At 39.9% G+C, this 20,398-nt stretch overlaps 1 protein-coding gene across 5 annotated transcripts in view; it reads left to right on the top strand.

Annotated features, from left to right (window-relative positions):
- ECPAS (Ecm29 proteasome adaptor and scaffold) overlaps positions 1–20,398 on the top strand; it is a 99,315-nt gene that overhangs the window by 51,841 nt on the left and 27,076 nt on the right. For all 5 annotated transcript variants that reach the window (XM_036090923.2, XM_036090921.2, XM_036090925.2 and 2 more), the window contains 16 exons: positions 1,297–1,346; positions 2,315–2,381; positions 2,475–2,597; positions 4,632–4,735; positions 5,143–5,266; positions 6,809–6,889; positions 8,018–8,243; positions 8,864–8,955; positions 10,985–11,119; positions 11,886–12,048; positions 12,481–12,653; positions 13,828–13,929; positions 17,332–17,455; positions 18,118–18,263; positions 18,705–18,759; positions 19,817–19,931. In XM_036090923.2, the coding sequence (XP_035946816.2) occupies positions 1,297–1,346; positions 2,315–2,381; positions 2,475–2,597; positions 4,632–4,735; positions 5,143–5,266; positions 6,809–6,889; positions 8,018–8,243; positions 8,864–8,955; positions 10,985–11,119; positions 11,886–12,048; positions 12,481–12,653; positions 13,828–13,929; positions 17,332–17,455; positions 18,118–18,263; positions 18,705–18,759; positions 19,817–19,931 (1,880 nt within the window). The remainder of the gene's footprint in view (positions 1–1,296; positions 1,347–2,314; positions 2,382–2,474; positions 2,598–4,631; positions 4,736–5,142; positions 5,267–6,808; positions 6,890–8,017; positions 8,244–8,863; positions 8,956–10,984; positions 11,120–11,885; positions 12,049–12,480; positions 12,654–13,827; positions 13,930–17,331; positions 17,456–18,117; positions 18,264–18,704; positions 18,760–19,816; positions 19,932–20,398) is intronic.

The raw sequence follows: 20,398 nt of genomic DNA, 5'->3' as shown, positions 1-20,398 counted from the left end.
TCACTCTTACCATCTTCATTAGTTCAGGTGAATTTGCTAAAGAAAGTAATATTTCAAGAACTCTAGTTAGCATTATTTTCCTAAGTCTTAACTAAACATGAATGCATGTTTGCAGTTGTATAGTAATTAACATTCTGCCAGTTGGAGTTAAAATTGAGTTTGAATCCTAGTTTTATTCTTTGATGAGTTGCTTAAATTCTTTGGAGCTCTGTTCTTTATTAGAAAAATGAAAATAATACCTCTTCGTTGGATTATTGTGAAGATTAAATGAGATTATACACAAAAAGTCCCTTTTTGTGGTAAATACGCTTTAGTAGGTATTATTATTAGGGAAAAGCTGTTCATTCCTGTACAGTTCCTTTGGGAGCAGTGGTAGGCCTGGCTCTCCTATCTTTTACTGAATAGTGCTTGCAAGGTTTTTGAGGCCTAGGGAAACTTTCAGAGTTTTTTTAATGGCATACATAGTCTGATGCTTGGGATGGTTGGTAGAAATAAAAATGCTTTTGGGCTTTTAGGGAGAATCTGTATATTTAAAAATAAATTCGAGAGGCCAGATAAACCATAGGTCCCTAATCTCTGTACCTCCTGGAGGTACCTGCAGAACTTCCCAACAGATGAATCTGTAAGTGTGTCCATCGAGGTGTGCAAGAGTGAGTCCTATGTTAATTGTATAAACTTCAACTCACAGAGGTGTTCCTTTTTTCTGAGTAATCAGACTATTGGTTTTCATAAAACAATATAAAATTCTGTCTGTCTGAGGGGGGAACCTCACTCACTTGATGACTATGATCCCTTTCATTTTTTATAATGGAAGATATGAGGGGAAGCTCTTTATTATCATGCAGAGTTTTAGGTAATCGTTCCCCAGTTTACTGCAATTTTGGGGGGAGAGATGGAGGATCCTAGTCTGTGCGACCAGTGGTGAATTTTCTGATAAGTTAAGCTGTTTTCCCAGTGTGTTGGTGTTTGCAGGGTACATAGTGTTGAAAATATCCTGAACTTAGCACCAGCTGAGAGAACCCTTTCATATATGACCTCTGTATTTTCCTTTTGGAGTGAGTTGGGGATGCAAAGTTTTGTTTTGTTTTTCCTTTTAGTAGTGTGATGATTCTGGGTTTGGACTTTTTTTTGTTTGTTTGTTTTGTTAGATGCTAACATCATGTAGTTAGGCAGAGTGAGACCAGGTTTAACAAGGAGTAAAATAATGCATGTAATTGCAGCAAAAAGGTTTTGCCGTTTACTGTATTTTTTGTTTTGTCTGTTTTTTGTTCTTTTTTTTTTTTTCTTAATTTCAAGGACCCTAAGCTACTGTCAATGGCATATTCAGCTGTTGGAAAACTCTCCAGGTGAGTAAACTCTTCTTCAGTGAGAGATACCCTGTTGGTAAACTAAGAAAAATTATGTGGCATTTAATAATGGATGGAGAATAAATTGGTTGTGATTTTGAAAGGAAATGTATTTAATGGCCATGGGTTGTTTAGGAATGTTTTCCTTGTAGAAGGAAAATGATGTGAGACATTCCATTTGAAGATAGATATGTTTCCATATTAAATGGTAGTCTTGAAATGAGATTTTGAACTGGATTGTGTCTTAACGGGTTACTTTTTCTTGCACCCTGGAGACATTTGATTGACCTTAAGTGTTCTTGTGGCTGCTTACCACTAGTCTTTATAACCACAGTCATCAAGGTTTAGCTCTTGACTCTCTTTTCTGATAGTGCTATATTAGGATTCTGGGTGGCCCTGTTTCCAGAGGTGGATTTTTTTTCTTCTGCTTATGGTATGATTTCCTCCTTCCACTTCCTCCTGGTTTCCTCTTCCTTCCCTATATTTCAGAGCAGGGAGACTGTGGCACCGTGTGGTGCTGCCAGCGTGGCGCAGGGCCTCTATTGGCCTGTGTGGACTGGGTCTTGCTCTTCTGTCTGTGCAGGGAAAGGATCTTTGGGGCTCAGAGGAAAGCCACCCTCAGTCACCTGATACAGCACTTACACGATAGCCTTTAGTTTAAGTAGCAGTTTGGTCTTAATTGTCTATTTTTCTTATGTTAAAATCAGAAATGTTAACTGAATGCATGGAATCTTATAAAGGCTCTATCTGGATAGTATGTATTTTAATCATGGGTTACTTATATTAGACAGTTGAAGAACTAAATATTTACTTTTAACACTATTTGGCTCTTTGGGGAGGTAATCTAATGATGTCGACATTATGTTTAGAGATGAAAATGCATTTCAAGAAAATTTGTGTTGAGTTACATTTTCTTCTAACCTCGTGGAAATTTATGATCGTAATAATGGTCTTGTATTCTCTTACAGTCGAATGCCCCATTTATTCACCAAGGATATAGCTCTTGTGCAGCAGCTTTTTGAAGCCCTTTGTAAGGTAGGGAAACACCCAGCAAGTTTATGCTTTCCGCTTGGATGCTGACCTGGAAACCCGACAGGGAGGGAAACGCTATTTTTATTATATTTATAGGAAGAGCCTGAGACTCGGCTTGCTATTCAAGAAGCATTGTCTATGATGGTGGGAGCTTATAGTACTTTGGAGGGAGCACAGCGAACTCTCATGGAGGCACTTGTGGCTTCGTACTTAATAAAGGTAGGTCCAGCTGCGTGAACTGCGCTGATTGGTGATACAGCGTACATTTTTAAGAACAGAATTGGAATTGCTTTTTTTCCTTAATGATCTTGACAATTAAGAAGGATATTTGCTTTCACTTGGACTGTGATTTATTATTTTTAAAGATTTTATTTATTTGAGAGAGTGGCAGAGGGAGGGCAGAGGGAAAAGCAGACTCCCTGCTGCTGAGCAGGGAGCCCGATGTGGGACTTGATCCCAGGACGCTGGGATCGTGACCTGAGCCGAAGGCAGGTGCTTAACCAACTGAGCCACCCAGGCGGCTCAGGACTGTGATTTCTGATTGATTTTTAATTCTTCATGATGGGAATCTGATTTTAGGGGAGAAGGAGTGGTGATATTCTCAGGTTTTATGTTTAAAGCCTTTCATGTTGGGAAACTGTTCTTGATGTCGTGTCCTCCAAGTTGGAAGTCTTTTGTCTTACTTGGTAGCTGAACACTACAGTCCTTTGGGATGGAGTTCTATAGCCAACACTGGGGGAAAAGCAGAAGGAAAGAAAGACAAATTTTTACCTTAAAATCGAGTCTATAAGAAGTAAACCAGTACTATCATACATAGTCTTCTTCCTTCTAGTCCCCTTTATTTGGCTGTCATGGGATTTTGTAGGAAATTTTGAGTATCTATATATACACATATGTATATGTAATATATAATATACAATATAAAATAATATGGACTTGCTGTAGCCAGTTCTTTGTCCTCCATTTCTAGGAGTAGAAAGAGGGAGATTAGAAGAGGGAATGATGTCAAAAAGTATTGGTGTGATTAATACATATTGTGTCTTACTGATATTTGGCTGGCATAGTTAATAGATTGCTATCGAGGGAATTATTAAAGGTTCAGAAAGGTATCTGGTTTCTATTGAAATGTGACAGGATTATTATGTACACTCAGGAACATTACTGTATATCGAGTTCCACTGTCGGCTGCTCTTGTACATGGTTCATAGTCCTATATTGTGGACAAAGAAGTGTGGGCTTATTTGGAAGCTCATTAGAATAGAACACTTAAATCTTTCCCTAGGTAATCGTATAAGGATGTATGATGCGTGTATAATGCATGTGGGTTCTGGTTATACATATGCAGATCAAATCATGCAGCAATGTTACTAAACCGAAGCTAGTTGGTGTTCTTTTCTCAGACTACATTTAAAGCAACCAGACTCGAGGCTAAATCATATGAACTAGTCCTTAATATCACTGCTCTTTATTGTAGCTCAAGGAATGCTTAAAGAGCAAGAATACCTGAATGAATAGGACATTATCTGTTTCTTAATATCACTCTCATCTCACTATGTTAGGTTTGTGACTAGGAGAATGACCTGGGGGGAAGGTACATGAGAATAAGGCTTTTCAGAATAAAGGTTCTTCAGCTGCTTCTCTCATTGAACTTTGTATTCGTAGATTTGTTCATTATTCTGTTTAGGTGAATTGAATATATTCATGTAGTTAACTCCTTCGGAGTCAGTTTTAACTAAAGCTAATCTGAAAAACTTGGAGACGAATTTGCTTCACATTTATAGAGACTCCAAGTAACCTCTGTTTGTGTTCCCTGCCAAATATCTTAATTTCATTCATGTGACTGACAGTTTGAGGGTTGGGGAAGCAGAGATGACGGCGAGAAAACTGTTCACAGTGACCGTGGTCCCAAAGTTGGGCGGAGGATGTGCGTGTACAGGGACATTCTCTGGCTATGGTCTTTGTGGGTCTTCCTGCTTTACTTGGAGGGTCCTTTTTTAGCTCATAAAAGTACTTTTTAAGTGATGCTGCTGTCCAAAAGACTTTTAAACAACTTGATTAAAGATTGTCAACAAATGATTAGTCTTCATTTTATTTACTTAGATATAGTTATTAAAATAACTTCATTTTTGATTGTTTACAATTAAGATGATTTATCTTGACTGGAATGAGCTGTTGGTAATTGGATTCTTCTTTCTTCTTCTTTTTTTAAAATCTGTATGTGTTTGTGTGTGCGTGTATTTATGTGTTAAATAGCCTGAAGTTCAAGTTCGACAGGTGGCTGTGAAATTTGCTAGCACGGTGTTTCCCTCAGATCATATACCTTCCAGATATTTGCTCTTACTAGCTGCAGGAGATCCGTAAGTTTCAAAAGGTGTTAATTTGAATTTGGGTTCATTTTAAATTATTTGAAAATTACTAAAATTTATATTGTTTTCACTGTTGCTCTATGGAATTTGGAAGCAGTTTATTAAAGAGTTAAAAATATGGCCCTTGATATGATACAGACCTGTAGTTATACCCTATCTTCTTTTTTTTCTGTGGGTAAACTTAAAAGTTGCAAGCCACGTAACTCTTCAAATTTCAGGAAATTTCCAAAAAGTAGTTTCTTAAAATGTATTTTATGACTCTTTGCTTAGATAGCTAAGAATATATTTAAGACATTTTCTCAGATCCCCTGTTGTCAAATAAAATGACTGTTCTTAATCATCACATGATCATTCTATCATTGCAATTTATATTTTATTCCTATTTGTCTTTCTGTAAGACGGGAAGAAGTTCATGGAGAAGCACAGCGAGTATTAAGGTGTCTTCCTGGTAGAAACAGAAAAGAAAGTGCTTCTAAGCAGATGCCTTCTTTCCCGGAAATGGTGTATTATATTCACGAAAAGGTATGGCATTTAACTTCAGATAGTTAGTTTGGGTCATATAATGAATCATGAAAATAAACATGTATTTTTTTAGGTGACACATTTAAAATGTTATCATTAAATGTTGAATATTAGTAAGGTTTCTAACAATGTTAATATTTACAATGAGAGGACAAAAATACAAAATGAAGAGAAAAATGTAATTCTCAAAATTGATCTGTTTTGCCCCAATCTGAATTACTTAAATTCCTTTTATGCTTGTCAACATTTTGGCTGGGTTTAAAAATTTTCTCCTTGGTATGACATGCTTAAAAATATCTTTTTTTTTTTTTTTTTTTTGTATTTTTAAGGATATTATTTAGAAACCATAAATTTAAGAATGCTTCAGGGAACAGTTCAGATTTTTTCCATTGTGATCATAAGAGAACATCACGTCTGCTTTTGCAAGCCTCGTGTGTGTGTGTGGTTCTCTCTGCTGGTGGATCAGACAAGAGTATTGGCTGTCGTGACCCCCAGTCCTGATCCTGTCCCACTTTTTACGTCAGTGTTTCTTTGAGTATGCTGGTGGTCCTGGCTTTTTATTTAGATAGACATCTTAAGGGAGTTGGAGGTCAGGACTAAGTAGCCATGACTTTTTTCTCTGAGGCACAGTCATATTTGTGGTCAGAAAATGTTTTTGTGCTCATCTTTTCCTCCTGCCTCCGTTAGTAATGAAAGTAACTGGCCTGAGGTGACTGTTCATAGATGCCTGGAGCAGGTTTCTTCTTTTCTTTCTTTCTTCTTTTTTCTTTCTTTCTTTTCTTTCTTTTCTTTTCTTTCTTTCTTTCTTTCTTTCTTTCTTTCTTTCTTTCTTTCTTTCTTTCTTTCTTTCTTTCTTTCTTCTTTCTTTTCTTTCTTTCTTTCTGATTTATTTATTTATTTGAGAGAAAGAGTGCACGCACGCATGTGAGGGGCAAGGGCAGAGGGAGAGAGAAACTCAAGCAGACTCCCCGCTGAGCACAGAGCCTGACACAGGGCTCAGTTTTGCGACCCAGAGGTCATGACCTGAGCCGAAACCAAGAGTCAGATGCTCAACTGACTGAACCACCCAGGTGCCCTGAGCAGGTTTATTCTTTTTAAATAAGCCAGTAAAAACAGAAAGAAGAAAAGACACCACACCTATCATTTAGGGTTTGAGGGACATGTGCAAATCAGCATGATTGATGGAAAAATGTTTTGATTTAGAAAAAAACAGTAGCAAACGATAATGTAGTTAGAAAATACAGTTATTTTTGAATTGAGGAAGGGCACACATGCTCCATGTTTTATTTATTTATTTATTTATTTATTTTTAAAGATTTTATTTATTTATTTGAGAGAGAGAATGAGAGAGAGAGCACATGAGAGGGGGGAGGGTCAGAGAGAGAAGCAGACTCCTCGTGAGCAGGGAGCCCGATGCGGGACTTGATCCAGGGACTCCAGGATCATGACCTGAGCCGAAGGCAGTTGCTTAACCAACTGAGCCACCCAGGCGCCCTGCTCCATGTTTTAGTAATTGTGTTTGTTTTGGCTTATTTTTATTAGGCTTCCCATCGAATGAAAACTCCAGCTAAGTACATGACTGGGACTACTGTCCTTCCATTTAACCCAGCAGCCTTTGGAGAGGTAGGACTTGGACCTCTTTCCATTTTGCTCTCTCTAAATGTTCTAAAAGATAATGTCACACCCAAAGAGATGTCTGAATTTTTTTGTATTCTAGATAAACCCATATTGTGATGTCAGTGTCCTTGACCAGATTGTTTATTAGAAAAACAGTGTTGGGTAATTGGTATTATTTCAGTTCGTAGTGGAGTCTGTAAATATATTTACCTCAGTGAGATTCTTTGTGGAAGAATTGGGTGCTCTGCATTGATTACTATTGTGATTTTACAGCAAATTAGATTTGAATTTTAAAGCCAGCGCTATGTTGAGGTTGTTTGGATTATCTGTTGTTTAGGTCATTGACTTGCACTAATTAAATGACAAGAGGTAATCTTGTTCAGAGTAAGATACCCACAGTGGAATTGCTGCCTATTTTAGCTGTCAAGGAAAGAGCTTCAGGAGGACTCCTGGGTAGCCAGTTTATATCAGAAGTTTTTATGGTGTTGTCTCTACTCTTATGATTTGAACCCATTTTCTCAAATTCTTACGTTAGTGGAGATTAAATACAACTGGAGTTCCACAGGAATAGATGATTTGCCCCAGGTTTCTGCTCACTCTCCCCTCCCCCCAGCTTTCAAAAATAACAATTTTTATTGTAATTGTTTAGACTTTTTTTTTTAATCTTTAAAAAGATTTATTTATTTATTAGAGCAAGAGCGCGAGCATGCGAGTGGGGGAGGCGCAGAGGGAGAGAATCTCAAGCATACTCCCCGCTGAGCGTGGAGCCAGTCGCAGGGCTGTCTCACGACCCATGAGATCACGACCTGAGCGGAGGCTTTAACTGGCTGAACCACCCAGGCGTCCCTGTAATTATTAGTTTAGACTTTAAAAGTTGAGTTTGCATTTTAACTCCATTAAACTCCACTAAAAACACTCTGGATTTATAAAAGCTTGTTATGTAAGTTGTGCTCCATTATGGTAATTTCAGTTAACGTACTGAGTCATGTTTTCCAGCTTTCTTGAGGATTGTTGAATAGCTTTATGAAGGGGGGGGTGGGGGAATGAAAATGGGAAACTGTCATTTTGAAGAGTTCCCTCCCACACTGATTTCTTGAGGAGCTGGTCTGGTGTTCTTCTCCCTGCTGCTTCCAGATAGTCCTGTACTTGCGCATGTGCCTAGCGCACAGTGCGGGAGTGCTGCCCGCCTCCCAGAGTCTGGCTGATATGCAGGACCACGCCCCAGCCATTGGGCGCTACATACGGACCTTGCTGTCAGGCGGCCAGGCGACACCCTCATCGTCTTCTTCCAAGAGTGGAGAAACCCACCCTGTTCAGATCTACATCGGCCTGCTTCAGCAGCTGTTGGCAGGTGTTGGAGGTAGGAGGTCGTGCTGCTGAGGACGGACATTAAGGCACTTAAGCAGAAATCTCATTTTAAACTCAGCTGAGAATTTATAGCAAAATTATTTTCTCCCTTCACTACTGTAACTGAACATGAGTCTTTGCTTCTTTTCCAAACTTACTTGATTCATCCTTGATACACTCTTACTCTTCCCGGAAAGAAATGCTAACAGTAGATAATGTTTTTACTTTGGAAGTGGGTGCAAAGAACAGGGCATCTTTTTATAGATACGTAGTCTATAAATTTGCTGTTTTGGATCACATACTGTATTTATGTTGGTTTTTGTTTCGTAGAACTGGGGAATGCTTCGTAAAGCAGTAGCCTTATACTTTATTTATTTGTCAGAGAGAGAGGGAGAGAGCACAAGCAGGGGGAGCTGCAGGGAGAGGGAGAAGCAGGCTCCCTGCCAAGCTAGGAGCCTGATGTGGGGCTCGATCCCAGGACCCTGGGATCATGATCTGAGCTGAAGGCAGACGCTTAACCAACTGAGCCACCCAGGCGTCTCAGTAGCCTTATACTTTAAAGGAATTTAGTGAGCCCTGTGTGTTTATCACTTTTCTTAAAGCTAAAATGGTTCTGAATTCTTTCTTATTTAGGTTTGCCAGTCATGTACTGTCTATTGGAAGCTGTCTCCGTGTATCCAGAAAAACTGGCTACCAAATTTGTAGACAAAACAGAATGGATAAAGGTACATCTTATGCATGTATATTTCTCTTTGATTCTGTATATTTTACACTTTAGTCTTATAATTTCGTCTTCCTTACTAGTGTTCCTATGACCTTTCCTGCCTTTGGGTCGTTTTGAAAACTCTTTTATCAGACACTTCCTGGGAAGCATGTAGGTCAGTGTATCTCAACAATCCATCTAGGTGAGAGTGAGAGAAGAATTGAGAATCATATAAGTAAAAAAAATATATATTTTCTGTTTTGAAAGTTAAGAAAATAGATTTGTGTAGCTTAAATAAAATATATGTAAAATATCTCCTTTCTGTAACTCTCTCCCACCTACCCAAATCTCTCAACTTCCTGCCCCTTCCTCTCTCACCTGACAAACATATGTAGGTCATCACTTATTTCTCTATGGTGTGCTTTCTAGAGTTTATTTATGCATATACATAGAAATAAAACTAAGCGTTTTTAATTTTTCTTCCTTCTTTTACACAAAAGGTACAGTTTCCACAGTTGTATTGTTTCAAGTGTTTATTTAAATTCTAGTTAGTTAACATATAGTATAATTTTATTAAGTTATTTAACTTCTCACACTGTTTTGTGCCTTACCTCTTTCACTTAACATTAGAATGTGGAGGTATTCTGTAGAACTAGAGAGGGAACATCCTCTTTAACAGCTTCATTTTTTCCATTGTATGACTATGCCGTGATTTATTCTAGAACCTCACTGATAGTCATTTAGGTTGCTTCCACTCTGCTGCAATGAACAGTCCATCATTTTGAATATAAGGAAGTCTGTTTTTTAGATGGATTCCCCAGAAGTGGAATTGAGGCCATAGACTTTTGCAGTTCTGATTGATAGTCCACATCCTCTGGTACCAATTTACACTCCCACCAGCCATGTAGGAGAGTGTTCCTGTCTCATGGTCACACCAAAAGCATTGCCAGGTTTAGTGAATAAAAATACAAGATTCTCGGGGCTCCTGGGTGGGTCAGTCGTTAAGCATCTGCCTTCGGCTCAGGTCATGATCCCAGGGTCCTGGGATCGAGCCCCGCATCGGGCTCCCTGCTCCGCGGGAAGCCTGCTTCTCCCTCTCCCGCTCCCCCTGCTTGTGTTCCCCTCTCTTGCTGTGTCTCTCTCTGTCAAATAAATAAATGAAAATCTTAAAAAAAAAAAAAATACAAGATTCGCAGTTAAATTTGAATTTCACATAAACAAAAGTTCTTTTTAGTACAGGTATGGCTCATACAGTTTCATATACCTCTTGGGCTGTATAATGCAGTTCTTTTTGGAAATTGGAGCTTGAATTATGGTAAAATTTGCAGATTATCTCTTAGGGTGAAAGCATGAATGTAATATACCAAGAAGTGTAAGTTTTGTGCTTTTCTGGAAAAACTGACCTCATGAAATTGCTTCAAATTTAAAAAGGATTTTTTATTCCTTGTGAATATTTGCTGATTGTAAAATGATCGCACAGTTTTTGACTTTTGATCATGTAGATCAGGGGTCATCAAACTATGGTCCATGTACCAAATCTGCCTTGCCTCCTTTCTTGTTTGGCCTGCAAGCTAAGAGTGGTTTTCACATTCTTAAATGGTTGAAAAAAATCAAAAGATGAGTAGTATTTTCTGACATGAGAATTATAGTGTCCATAAAGTTTTGTTGGAACACAGATACCCCTTCATTTCTCCATTGTCTGCGGCTACTCTTGCCCTACAGTGGAAGAATGGAGCTGTTGCTGCATAGATCAGGTGGCCTACAAAGCCTCGTTCGCCCTTTACAGAAAGCATTTGTTGACCTCTGTTTCAGATCATCTGTGTATTAATTCTGTCTGTTTTATGTCTTGTATTTTTGATGAAAATGCACAGAAGATTTTGGTATATAATTCAGCTTTTATTTTGACGTAGTTTATTGTGTTATTTTCTTACCGATACCAATAGATTGAACAATATAATGTAACATTTATTCTTTCAATTTTAAATGTCAGATGTTGTCAGGAGGAAGATGATTGTATATCACGTATATATTTGTTTTTCTACACCACTCAGAGTCTGATGAATAGCAGTAAAGAAGAGATGCGTGAACTGGCGGCATTGTTTTATTCTGTGGTGGTATCTACAGTGTCGGGGAATGAGTTGAAGTCAATGATAGAACAGCTTATAAAGACCACGAAAGACAATCATGTATGTTACCAGTTTTGTGTTTGTTCTTTTTTGTGGGAGATGGGAGAGCTTTCTAAAAGCATCTGATATGTTTTTAGTTTTTGTGTTCTCATTTCTAAAAGGAACTTTTATGATGGTGAAGAAAAATTGAGATAGGTAATACATTGATTCATTCAGTCCATTCAACAACTGTGAGTGCCTTGTGTCTAATCGGCGCTGTTTTAGGTGCTAGGAATACAGTGGGGAGTGATTACACGAGGATCCCTCGTACTACCAGGTGCTCGGAAATCTTAGTTCCTTTTTCTTTCCCCATCTAGAGCCACCTGTCATCGAGCCTGTTCTATCAGAAAACATGTGCTTTCGAATAATCAAACCTCTACTTTGTGTTTAGAGGTTTTAGCAATTAGAAATCGTATCTGCTCATTGTATTTTGTTGGCAGTAGGGCAGAGGGGAGAAATTATGCTTGAAAATTAATGGTAGTGTAGTTACGTAAGTGCTCCAAGCTAGAAGTATGGGTGCTACAGGGAGCCTGCAGGAGAGTCACTTCACCCAGACTTGGAGTGGGTGTGGGGTTAGGGAATTACTCGAAGTGAATCAAGACTCAGCTTACCTTCTCAGAATTCTTGAGTGTTGGAAACTCCAGGTTCGTTAGCATTCAGTAGAACCTGATATGATCACTTTGTTCTCTGGCCTTATGTCTTATTGGAGAGATGACTCTCCTAAGCATACTGTTATTTCAGTGCATTCTTGCATGTGAGAGAGAGTGACAGCTATTGTGTGGTTCAGAGCCCAGAGATACAGCACGGATCCTTGCTTGCGTTGGGATTCACGGTAGGAAGATACTTGGCCAAAAAGAAAATGAGAATGGCAGAGCAGCAGGACCTGGAGACAGATGCCGATTTCCTGCCGGAACAAGAGGAACTCATTCAGAGCGCCACGGAAACAATAGGTACTTGACGTGCTTGTGCTGCCTTGAGTTGGGTTCAAATTTATTACAGCGTTTTAGTTTCTTTTTACAGCATTGTACCTTAAAGGCACAAGTCTTTTCACAAAACTTGCTTGATGGTGGATAAGTTCTGTGCTTTTAATAACAATGAAAGTACTTTAATTTTTCTGTACGTTTCTTCCTATGTGTTTCTGTATGACAGAGATGGTTGCATTACAGGGAAAAACCTTAAACATTTATAAGAGGACAGTGCTGTCTGCCTTGTTCCCGTGGTGTTTCATTACTGACTGAATGTTAACACATCACCAATTAGAAGAAAATGTGGACTTTGATTTTGTTTTGCTGTCTCTGAGACAGTCTTGAGTCCCTTGCTGCTTGCCCCGGACCCCAAGAGCAGTAGTGTCTTCTTCTCAGTCTCGGCTCATGTGCTTCCAGGCTCGTTTTTGGACAGTACGTCGCCCCTCCTGGCCATCGCTGCCTGCACAGCCCTCGGGGAGATTGGCAGGAATGGTCCCCTCCCGATCCCCAGTGAGGGATCTGGCTTCACCAAATCACATCTTGTAGAAAGCTTACTGAATAGAATACCCTCCAGTAAAGAAACAAATAAGGCAAGTCTCTCCTTTTTTCCCCTTCTTCTGAAATTCTTTCTATTCATAGATACATAAGTGAGCAAAAACGCAGTTGTAATGAGGATAGATGACAGTGCAGCCGGAGGAAGGATTTAATGTAAAAAAAGAATGATAAAGTCTAGGTGACTATTTAGTTTTGAGTTAGGGGTGATTTGTGTATGACCTCTGTGCGTGCACTGTTTGGCCCAGTTGTTCCAGTTTAGACCCATAACTGTTAGGATTTGGGGAATGAACTAGCTGCACAGGTAATTCTTTTGTCATGCGAAAGTGCGTAATAAAGTGTTAAATAGTTGTTATCACTTTTGTAATTTTAGACCAAATCTGAATCTTAACCTCTGACAGCGAAAATGGTTTTAAGAAGTCTGGATGTTAGGAAGCAGTGTGAGTAATATCTGAGGAGAAGGACATTTATCATTTTTTAGTTTTAGATAAACACTTTCATAAACTTTAAAACATTTGTGATCAGAGTACCTCAGTGTTGAAATATAACATGATTTAATGAGCAGATAAATCAGTTTACTACCAATTTAATAATCTTATTCTTGGTCTAGGTACCATTTAAAACTTCCTGAGACTATCGCAGTGTAGTTTCTGTTAGCTATTAATTAACTAATTAGTGCTCACCAACCACTGTTGAGCACTTGTAATGTGCCAGGCGTATGCTAAGGGCTTCATATATGTTAATTAATGGAACTCCTCAGAAGGTCTAGGGAAGTAGGTACACGTGTCATCTCTCTTTTCCCATATGAAGAAATGGAGTCACAGAGAGTGCAGTAACTTGCCTAGGGTCACATACCTGTAAAGGCTGCTAAAATGGTTAAGCTGTGATTTGATCTTAAGTCCTTTGGGCTCAGAATCTACATTTATAAACACTGTGACAGATAATAAACCTTGTTAAAGGCTCTCTTCTTCTTTTGCAGCCATGGACCCTTAATGAACTCAGTTTTATGTCTTTCTACCTCCAATGTCTTATACACATAATTCTGTAAAATTGTGGCTACTTTATAAAAAAACTTGCATGCGTAAGTGCTTTAGACAGACTGCCCTCCCTGTCATCTCATTTTGGAAACACTGTTCTGGGATAAAGCTGTTACATACTTTGTTTTTTTTTTTGTTTTGTTTTTTTTAAAAGCAAAATTCTCTGGTTTTCTAGATGAAAGAACGAGCAATCCAAACACTGGGATATTTTCCAGTTGGGGATGGAGATTTTCCTCACCAGAAACTCCTCTTGCAAGGTCTGATGGATTCTGTGGAGGTATTTATATTGCTATCTGATTGTCAGTTAATCAAACAAAAGGCGTGGAATTTTGCATGCTGTGAGATTTTATTTTTATTTTTTTTAAAGATTTTTTCATCTGTTTTAGAGAGAAAGAGTATGGGGGGGGAGGGAGAGGGGCAGAGGGAGAGAGAGAGGAAGAAGCAGACTCTCTGCTGAGCAGGGAGCTGGATACGGGGCTCGATCCCAGGACCCTGGGATCATGACCTGAGCTGAAGGCAGACGCTTAACTGACTGAGCCACCCAGGCACCCCGGCATGCTGTGAGATTTTAAATTAAACGTTTATTAATTTATTCACCAAGTACTTACTGAGTACCAGCCTTGGGCTTACCACTTTAGTAGGCATAGCATTGAGTAAATCACCTACATGGGAAAGTACTTTCCTCTTCGTTTTTGAGTAAAGCCCAGTGCAGTGTGGGTAGAAGGGGAGACTCACCCAATCAGCTACATGTGGGAAGTGGGTGCTGGTATTCCAGTCGCTCTTGAGGCAGGTGGCCAAGCTTCTGTCGTCTGGATAAATTTCTAATGTAGTTGGGAAGACCTACAAGCAGGCAATTTGCTAGTCCCGTGTCATAAGTCTTAACATGGCCTGATATGGCCCGTCATCTAGGCTTAATTCTCGTTATTTGCTCACATTTTTGTACACCAGCCTCTTTGTCTTCTTTGCTCTGAGCTTTTGAAAGACGAATACTTCCTTTTTTGGGTTGCTGCTGAACTAGAATAGATTCCTTAGATACTGGGCTCTCCTGACTCCATACTTTTTCTTCACAGCATTTATCACAGTTTCTCATTTTTCACTAGACTGAAGGCAGTCTTTCCTGATCCCCATTATGAAATAGGTGCCTTGCAGTGTGATTAGAAGTAGTAGGACCTTAGTAAATGTGGGAAGAGTAACTGAATGAAGAGACGTTTGCATGTCATGGAGTAGACTCACAAGGGGGGGTGTGAGTACTTCTGTCTGGAGACTTGGTGCAGGTTTTTGGAGGCAAGGTTGCTGCTGGGCCTGGAAGGATGGGTGGGAGGCAGGAAGCAGGTTGGAGTTGAGGACTAAGGCCAGTGAGTGACAGAGCCAGTGTTAGGATCCAGGTCTCTGGAATCATAATCTAGTATTTTTAATGTGAATTTTTTGAGAATGAATTATACACACATCAAGTTCTCCCTTGTGTCATTGACATTGTAACCACTTGGGGAAAAGCTTATAGTGTCTGCTTTCTTATCTTATTTCTTTTTAAATTAATTAATTAATTATCTTTATAGAGAGAGAGCACGCATGTGTTGTGTGCGCATGATGAGGGACAGAGAGAGGGAGAGAGAATCTTAAGCAGGCTCCACGCTCAGCATGGAGCCTGACTTGGGGCTCCATCTCATGACCCTGAGATCATGACCTGAGCCAGAGTCAAGTCGGATGCTTAACCGACTGAGCCACCCAGGGCCCCAAAGCTTCATTTATTTAAATAAAACTAGAAGAAATGCATCTCTGGCATAAATTTTTAAAGAAGAAAAAAGGAAAACATTTGAAAACAGGCATGTAAAATGAATCCTTACTGTAGGATCCTCTGTGTTTACATCCTTTTCTCTGTTTAAAATTTCCAAAGAATTTTTTGGCCAGGGAAGCTGTGGAACTGAAGCCCTGAAATTCTTTTTCCTCGGAGTAGGAAACATCTGGCATCAGAACTTGACACCTCATTCGAGATGAGAGCATAGTTGATTGAGCTTAGGAATGGCTGGCTACACTGTGGTCTGTGCTTGGTAGAGTTCTCTCCAAGGTCACTATTCCCATACTCCTCGTGGGAACTCTCTGTTCTTCATTCTCTTCTTAGTCCCCAAATTCTTTGTTTTCCAGTTTATAGTAAACAGAAAAAGACCAAAGGGAACTAAGGTCCAATTCCATGTTGAATACTTCATGCTTGTGAAACGTGTCAAAATTTTTTTTTTAAGATTTTATTTATGGGGCGCCTGGGTGGCTCAGTCATTAAGCATCTGCCTTTGGCTGAGGTCGTGATCCCAGGGTCCTGGGATCGAGTCCCACATTGGGCTCCCTGCTCGGCGGGGGGCCTGCTTCTCCCTCTCCCACTCCCCCTGCTTGTGTTCCCTCTCTTGCTGTATCTCTGTCAAATAAATAAATAAAATCTTCAAAAAGAAAAAAGATTTTACTTATTTGAGAAAGAGAGCAAGCGTGTGTGCGTAAGTGGGGGTGAGGGGTAGAGGGGGAAGGAGGTTCCCCACTGAGCAAGGAGCCCAACACAGGGCTCAATTCCAGGACCCTGAGATCATGACGAGCCGGACTCAGACACTTAACTGACTGAGCCACCCAGGTGCCCCAATGTGTCAAAATTTTCTAAACCAAGTTAAAAAAATTTGAGGGGTACCCGGGCAGCTCAGTCAGTTAAGCATCTGACTCTTGATTTTGGTTCAGGTCATGATCTGAGGGTCATGAGATCGAGCCCCCATGTCGGGCTCTGTGCTGGGTGTGGAGCCTATTTAAGATTCTCCAAAAAAAACAACAGACAAACAAAAAAGATTCTCTTTCTCCTTCTCCCTCTGCCCCTCCCCCCTGCTCGCTTGCACATGCTCTCTCTCTCTCTCAAAAAATTTTTTTAAAAATTTGAGTATATACTATATAGAATTTTCTTAATGTTTGGTTTTTGAAACAATTTCAACCTTACAGTGCAGTTGTAAGAATAGCATGAAGAACTGTTCTTGTCTGGATTATTAACTTGCTATTGAAGCTAGCTAGCTCTTCATGGATCTCTGTACTTCTATACTGTTTTATCCAGATATACCAAATTTTACCATTTTACCGCGTTCTCTCCTTTATCGGAACCACTGGAGAGTAGCTCGCGGACACCATGTAATTTAACAGCGCCCAGAGGCGGTATTAATAAGTTAGAATGGCTGCTGTGTATCGTGCTGTTACCGCCCACCAGGTGTCCCCTAGAAGCTTTATGTGCGTTACCCTCATTTCCTCCTACAGCCTGACAAGCTGGGTGATGGTGTTACACCTGCGTTACAAACGCAGTTGAGGCTCAGTTTAAATAAGTGTATGTAGCCGGTGAGAGACAGATAAGAATTTGCCCCGAGATCTGTATGGCTTTAGTCCATACCCTTTTCCTCCAGAGATTAAAAATCCCTGCTTAGTGGTTCTCTGCCGAGGGTGAAGAGGGCAACGTGGGCTTGGAAAAAGATCTTCAGGGCATTCTCACATTCTCCATTCCCTCCCCTCGTCTCCCCTCCGAGCCACCCGGTTAGTGAGAGCCATCCAGGCAAAAGAGTAAAAACAGAGCATGTTGACAGACAAGATCTGAAACAGCTTTTTGTGGAAGTGGATGTTGTAGGGAAATGTTCTCGGTGATTCATGGCTTTCGTTTGCATGGTTGCAGGCCAAGCAGATCGAACTGCAGTTCACTATTGGCGAAGCCCTCACCAGTGCTGCTGTGGGAACGAGCTCCGTGGCTGCCCGGGACGCCTGGCTGGTGACGGAGGAGGAATATACTCCCCCTGCTGGTACCTCACACTCGGCTAACCCTTTTGTAATCCTCAAGTAACCCTTTCTGGTCTTGTTACCACATTTGAAGCAAAAGAAAAAATTTATGCGTTCCATTTTCACTCTTTTTAGGATATTTATATATGTCTTACCAGTTTGGTTCAGTCAAGAAAAATAGTTGGCTAAAGGAGAGTGAACACAACAAAATGAATGAGGTCTTCTTTTTTAGTTCTTTGGGAAACAAGGAGTTAGCTATGTATTACCTTCAAACTTGTGCGCTTTTTTTTCTGGAGGCTTGGTGTATTTAGCCATTTTCAGAAGTCGAGGCATAGTTACATTTCCAAGTTACCTGTCCCTTAGCCCTTATCACATAATGAAGCCTCAGGGTCTTCTGCTCACGCTCCGCGTACCTGTGCACTGGAGGTGCGCTGGCTTTTAGTGCCTACGCTGGTGAGGAGTGCGCGCTTTCTGACTACACGTTACAGGTACCGTGGTGTCCTATGTCTTGCGGGTCTCAAATGGATGATCATCAGTCCCTTCAGCAACCTCAACACCTTAATCGTGTAGACTTGAATATGTTCTAGGATTGTTGTACTGAGTAAATATTGAGTAAAATTTAATTTTTCAGGATACTCTTTTCATTTGTTTTAATTGATTTTATCATTCCTTTCTTTCCCCCCAGGAGCCAAAGTGAATGACGTGGTCCCCTGGGTATTGGATGTGATTTTAAATAAACATATCGTCAGCCCCAACCCACACGTGAGGCAGGCGGCCTGCATCTGGCTCCTTTCGCTTGTGAGGAAGCTAAGTACTCATAGAGAAGTGAAGGTAAGCCGCTCCGGAAATGGGTTCAGCACTGCTAGAAACCATCTTTGAAATATTTATAATTAAAAGGTGATAGGAAGGAAAGCGTATGAAGGTGAGGGCCAGTGCTGATAGTGAGGGCCATTAGCCAGTAACAGATATCTTGAAAGAAGCTGTGAATGAAGGTTGGCAGCCTGATGTACATTGGCTGGAAGATGATTCTAAACTTGAAGGCATAAGGTCAGATGGTCAGGATGGGGAGGCTGAGTGTGCATTAGACTACCTGTAAACGTACAACCTTCAGGCGATTTGGCCGCCTTCAGACAGAGCACAATAGGGTTTGTGGCTGTCTTGGGTCGGAAGACTCTTAGAAGGTGTTGTATGCCCTGAGAGAAGATTCTTACCTTCCGTTAATCTACCAAGAGGTAGAGTTTGTGTTCTTGAATGCCTGTTTTCTTCTTTCAGTCTCACCTTAAAGAAATTCAGAGTGCATTTGTTTCCGTTTTGTCGGAAAATGATGGTAAGTTATTGGTAAATATTTGATTTGCCAACTTCATTAAGCTTGTGTTTTAAATTTTAAAAAATCTAGGTTAATGAACATAAAAGAAGGAACACAGGAAAGTATTTTTTTTGGTGGATTTAATTAATTAGATCATGTTCTTCAGTTTTACATTTAAAAATGGAACCGACTTAGGGTTGCTGGAGGGGAGTTGGGGGGGATGGGGTAACTGGGTGATGGACATTAAGGAGGGCACGTGATGTAATGAGCACTGGGTGTTATATAAGACTGATGAAATCACTGAACTCTACTTCTGAAACTAATTAATACACTATATGTTAATCTTTTTTTAAATTCAATTAATTATCGAAAATGAAAAAAAAATGGCGCCAAGGCCTTCTTTAACATTAGTACTTATAAAAATAGCTTTTTTCTATTTCTTGTTCCTTTCCTGATATAAGCCAGGAGAGAGCAAATGTATTAGACATTTAAACAGTAGCTTTGTTTTATAAATTTTTTTTTTTAAAGATTTTATTTGAAAGAGAGAGAGCGCGCACAAGCAGGGGGGAGGGGCAGAGGCAGAGGGAGAAGCAGGCTCCCCGCTGAGCAGGGAGCCCGACGTGGGGCTCTATCCCAGGACCCTGGGATCATGACCTGAGCCGAAGGTGACGCTTAACCGACTGAGCCACCCAGGCACCCGTGTTTTATAAATTGTTTTAAACATACGGTCTTATATTGACTTTTTACTTAAAAAATTGGATGTGGGTATATTGAAATCCGTGAGGCTGTTGTACTTTTCACATGTACGACTTGTAGTACACAGAACACTAAGGCCCAGCAGGGTTGACTTGGTTTGTGAGTTGGATCTTTTGTGAATGTAATTCTTACTTACAGGGACATTTGGTGCCATGTTCACTGAGATGATTTAATATGTTTTAACAAAATAGGCAGATTGATTCTGCTTTCATGTCTTCACTTGGGTATCATTTTGGATTTCTATTACAACTTAAAAAAATCCGACAATGGCCGGAAGACAAATTTTCTTAAAGTAATACTATTTTGTCTGACTTTTGTGCAGAACTTAGCCAAGACGTTGCCTCAAAAGGCCTTGGGTTGGTGTATGAACTGGGCAATGAACAAGATCAGCAGGAATTGGTTTCTACACTTGTAGAGACACTTATGACTGGCAAAAGGTACAGTGACCTTGTACACTTCAGATTTAAACACATACAGCACGATTTGCACATACTGAGAATATGCAGTGGAAGAAGGAAAATTCAGCATTTGATGTTCTTGTTTATTAAGTCTTTAAATTCAAGTCAGTGATTGTTATGTGGTGGATAGCAGTTTAATTATTCAGTGTATATTGTTTAGACAGTAAAGTGAAGTAAACTAAACTACTGTTCAGAAACAGGCCAGTAGGTCAAGCTTTAAAAGTTGAATGATCTCAGGACAATCAAAGCATTGGATTATAATAATACCGTAATTGCTGTTGGCTAAATGAAAATGAAGATGTGGAGGGGAAGCTTGCATGTCTTTCATAGTCTGATTTGTGAAGAGGATGAGAGGGGCAGTCATTCTTGTAATTGGTTACTGTTTTATGTTACTTTTTAATGGATGACCACATTTAATTCAGTTTAACTTGATGTGGAATGCCTTT

The sequence above is a fragment of the Halichoerus grypus genome, chromosome 14, assembly GCF_964656455.1.
Source record: "Halichoerus grypus chromosome 14, mHalGry1.hap1.1, whole genome shotgun sequence".
In the NCBI taxonomy this organism is placed as follows: Eukaryota; Metazoa; Chordata; class Mammalia; order Carnivora; family Phocidae; genus Halichoerus; species Halichoerus grypus.
This window is presented reverse-complemented; position numbering and strand designations above follow the sequence as displayed.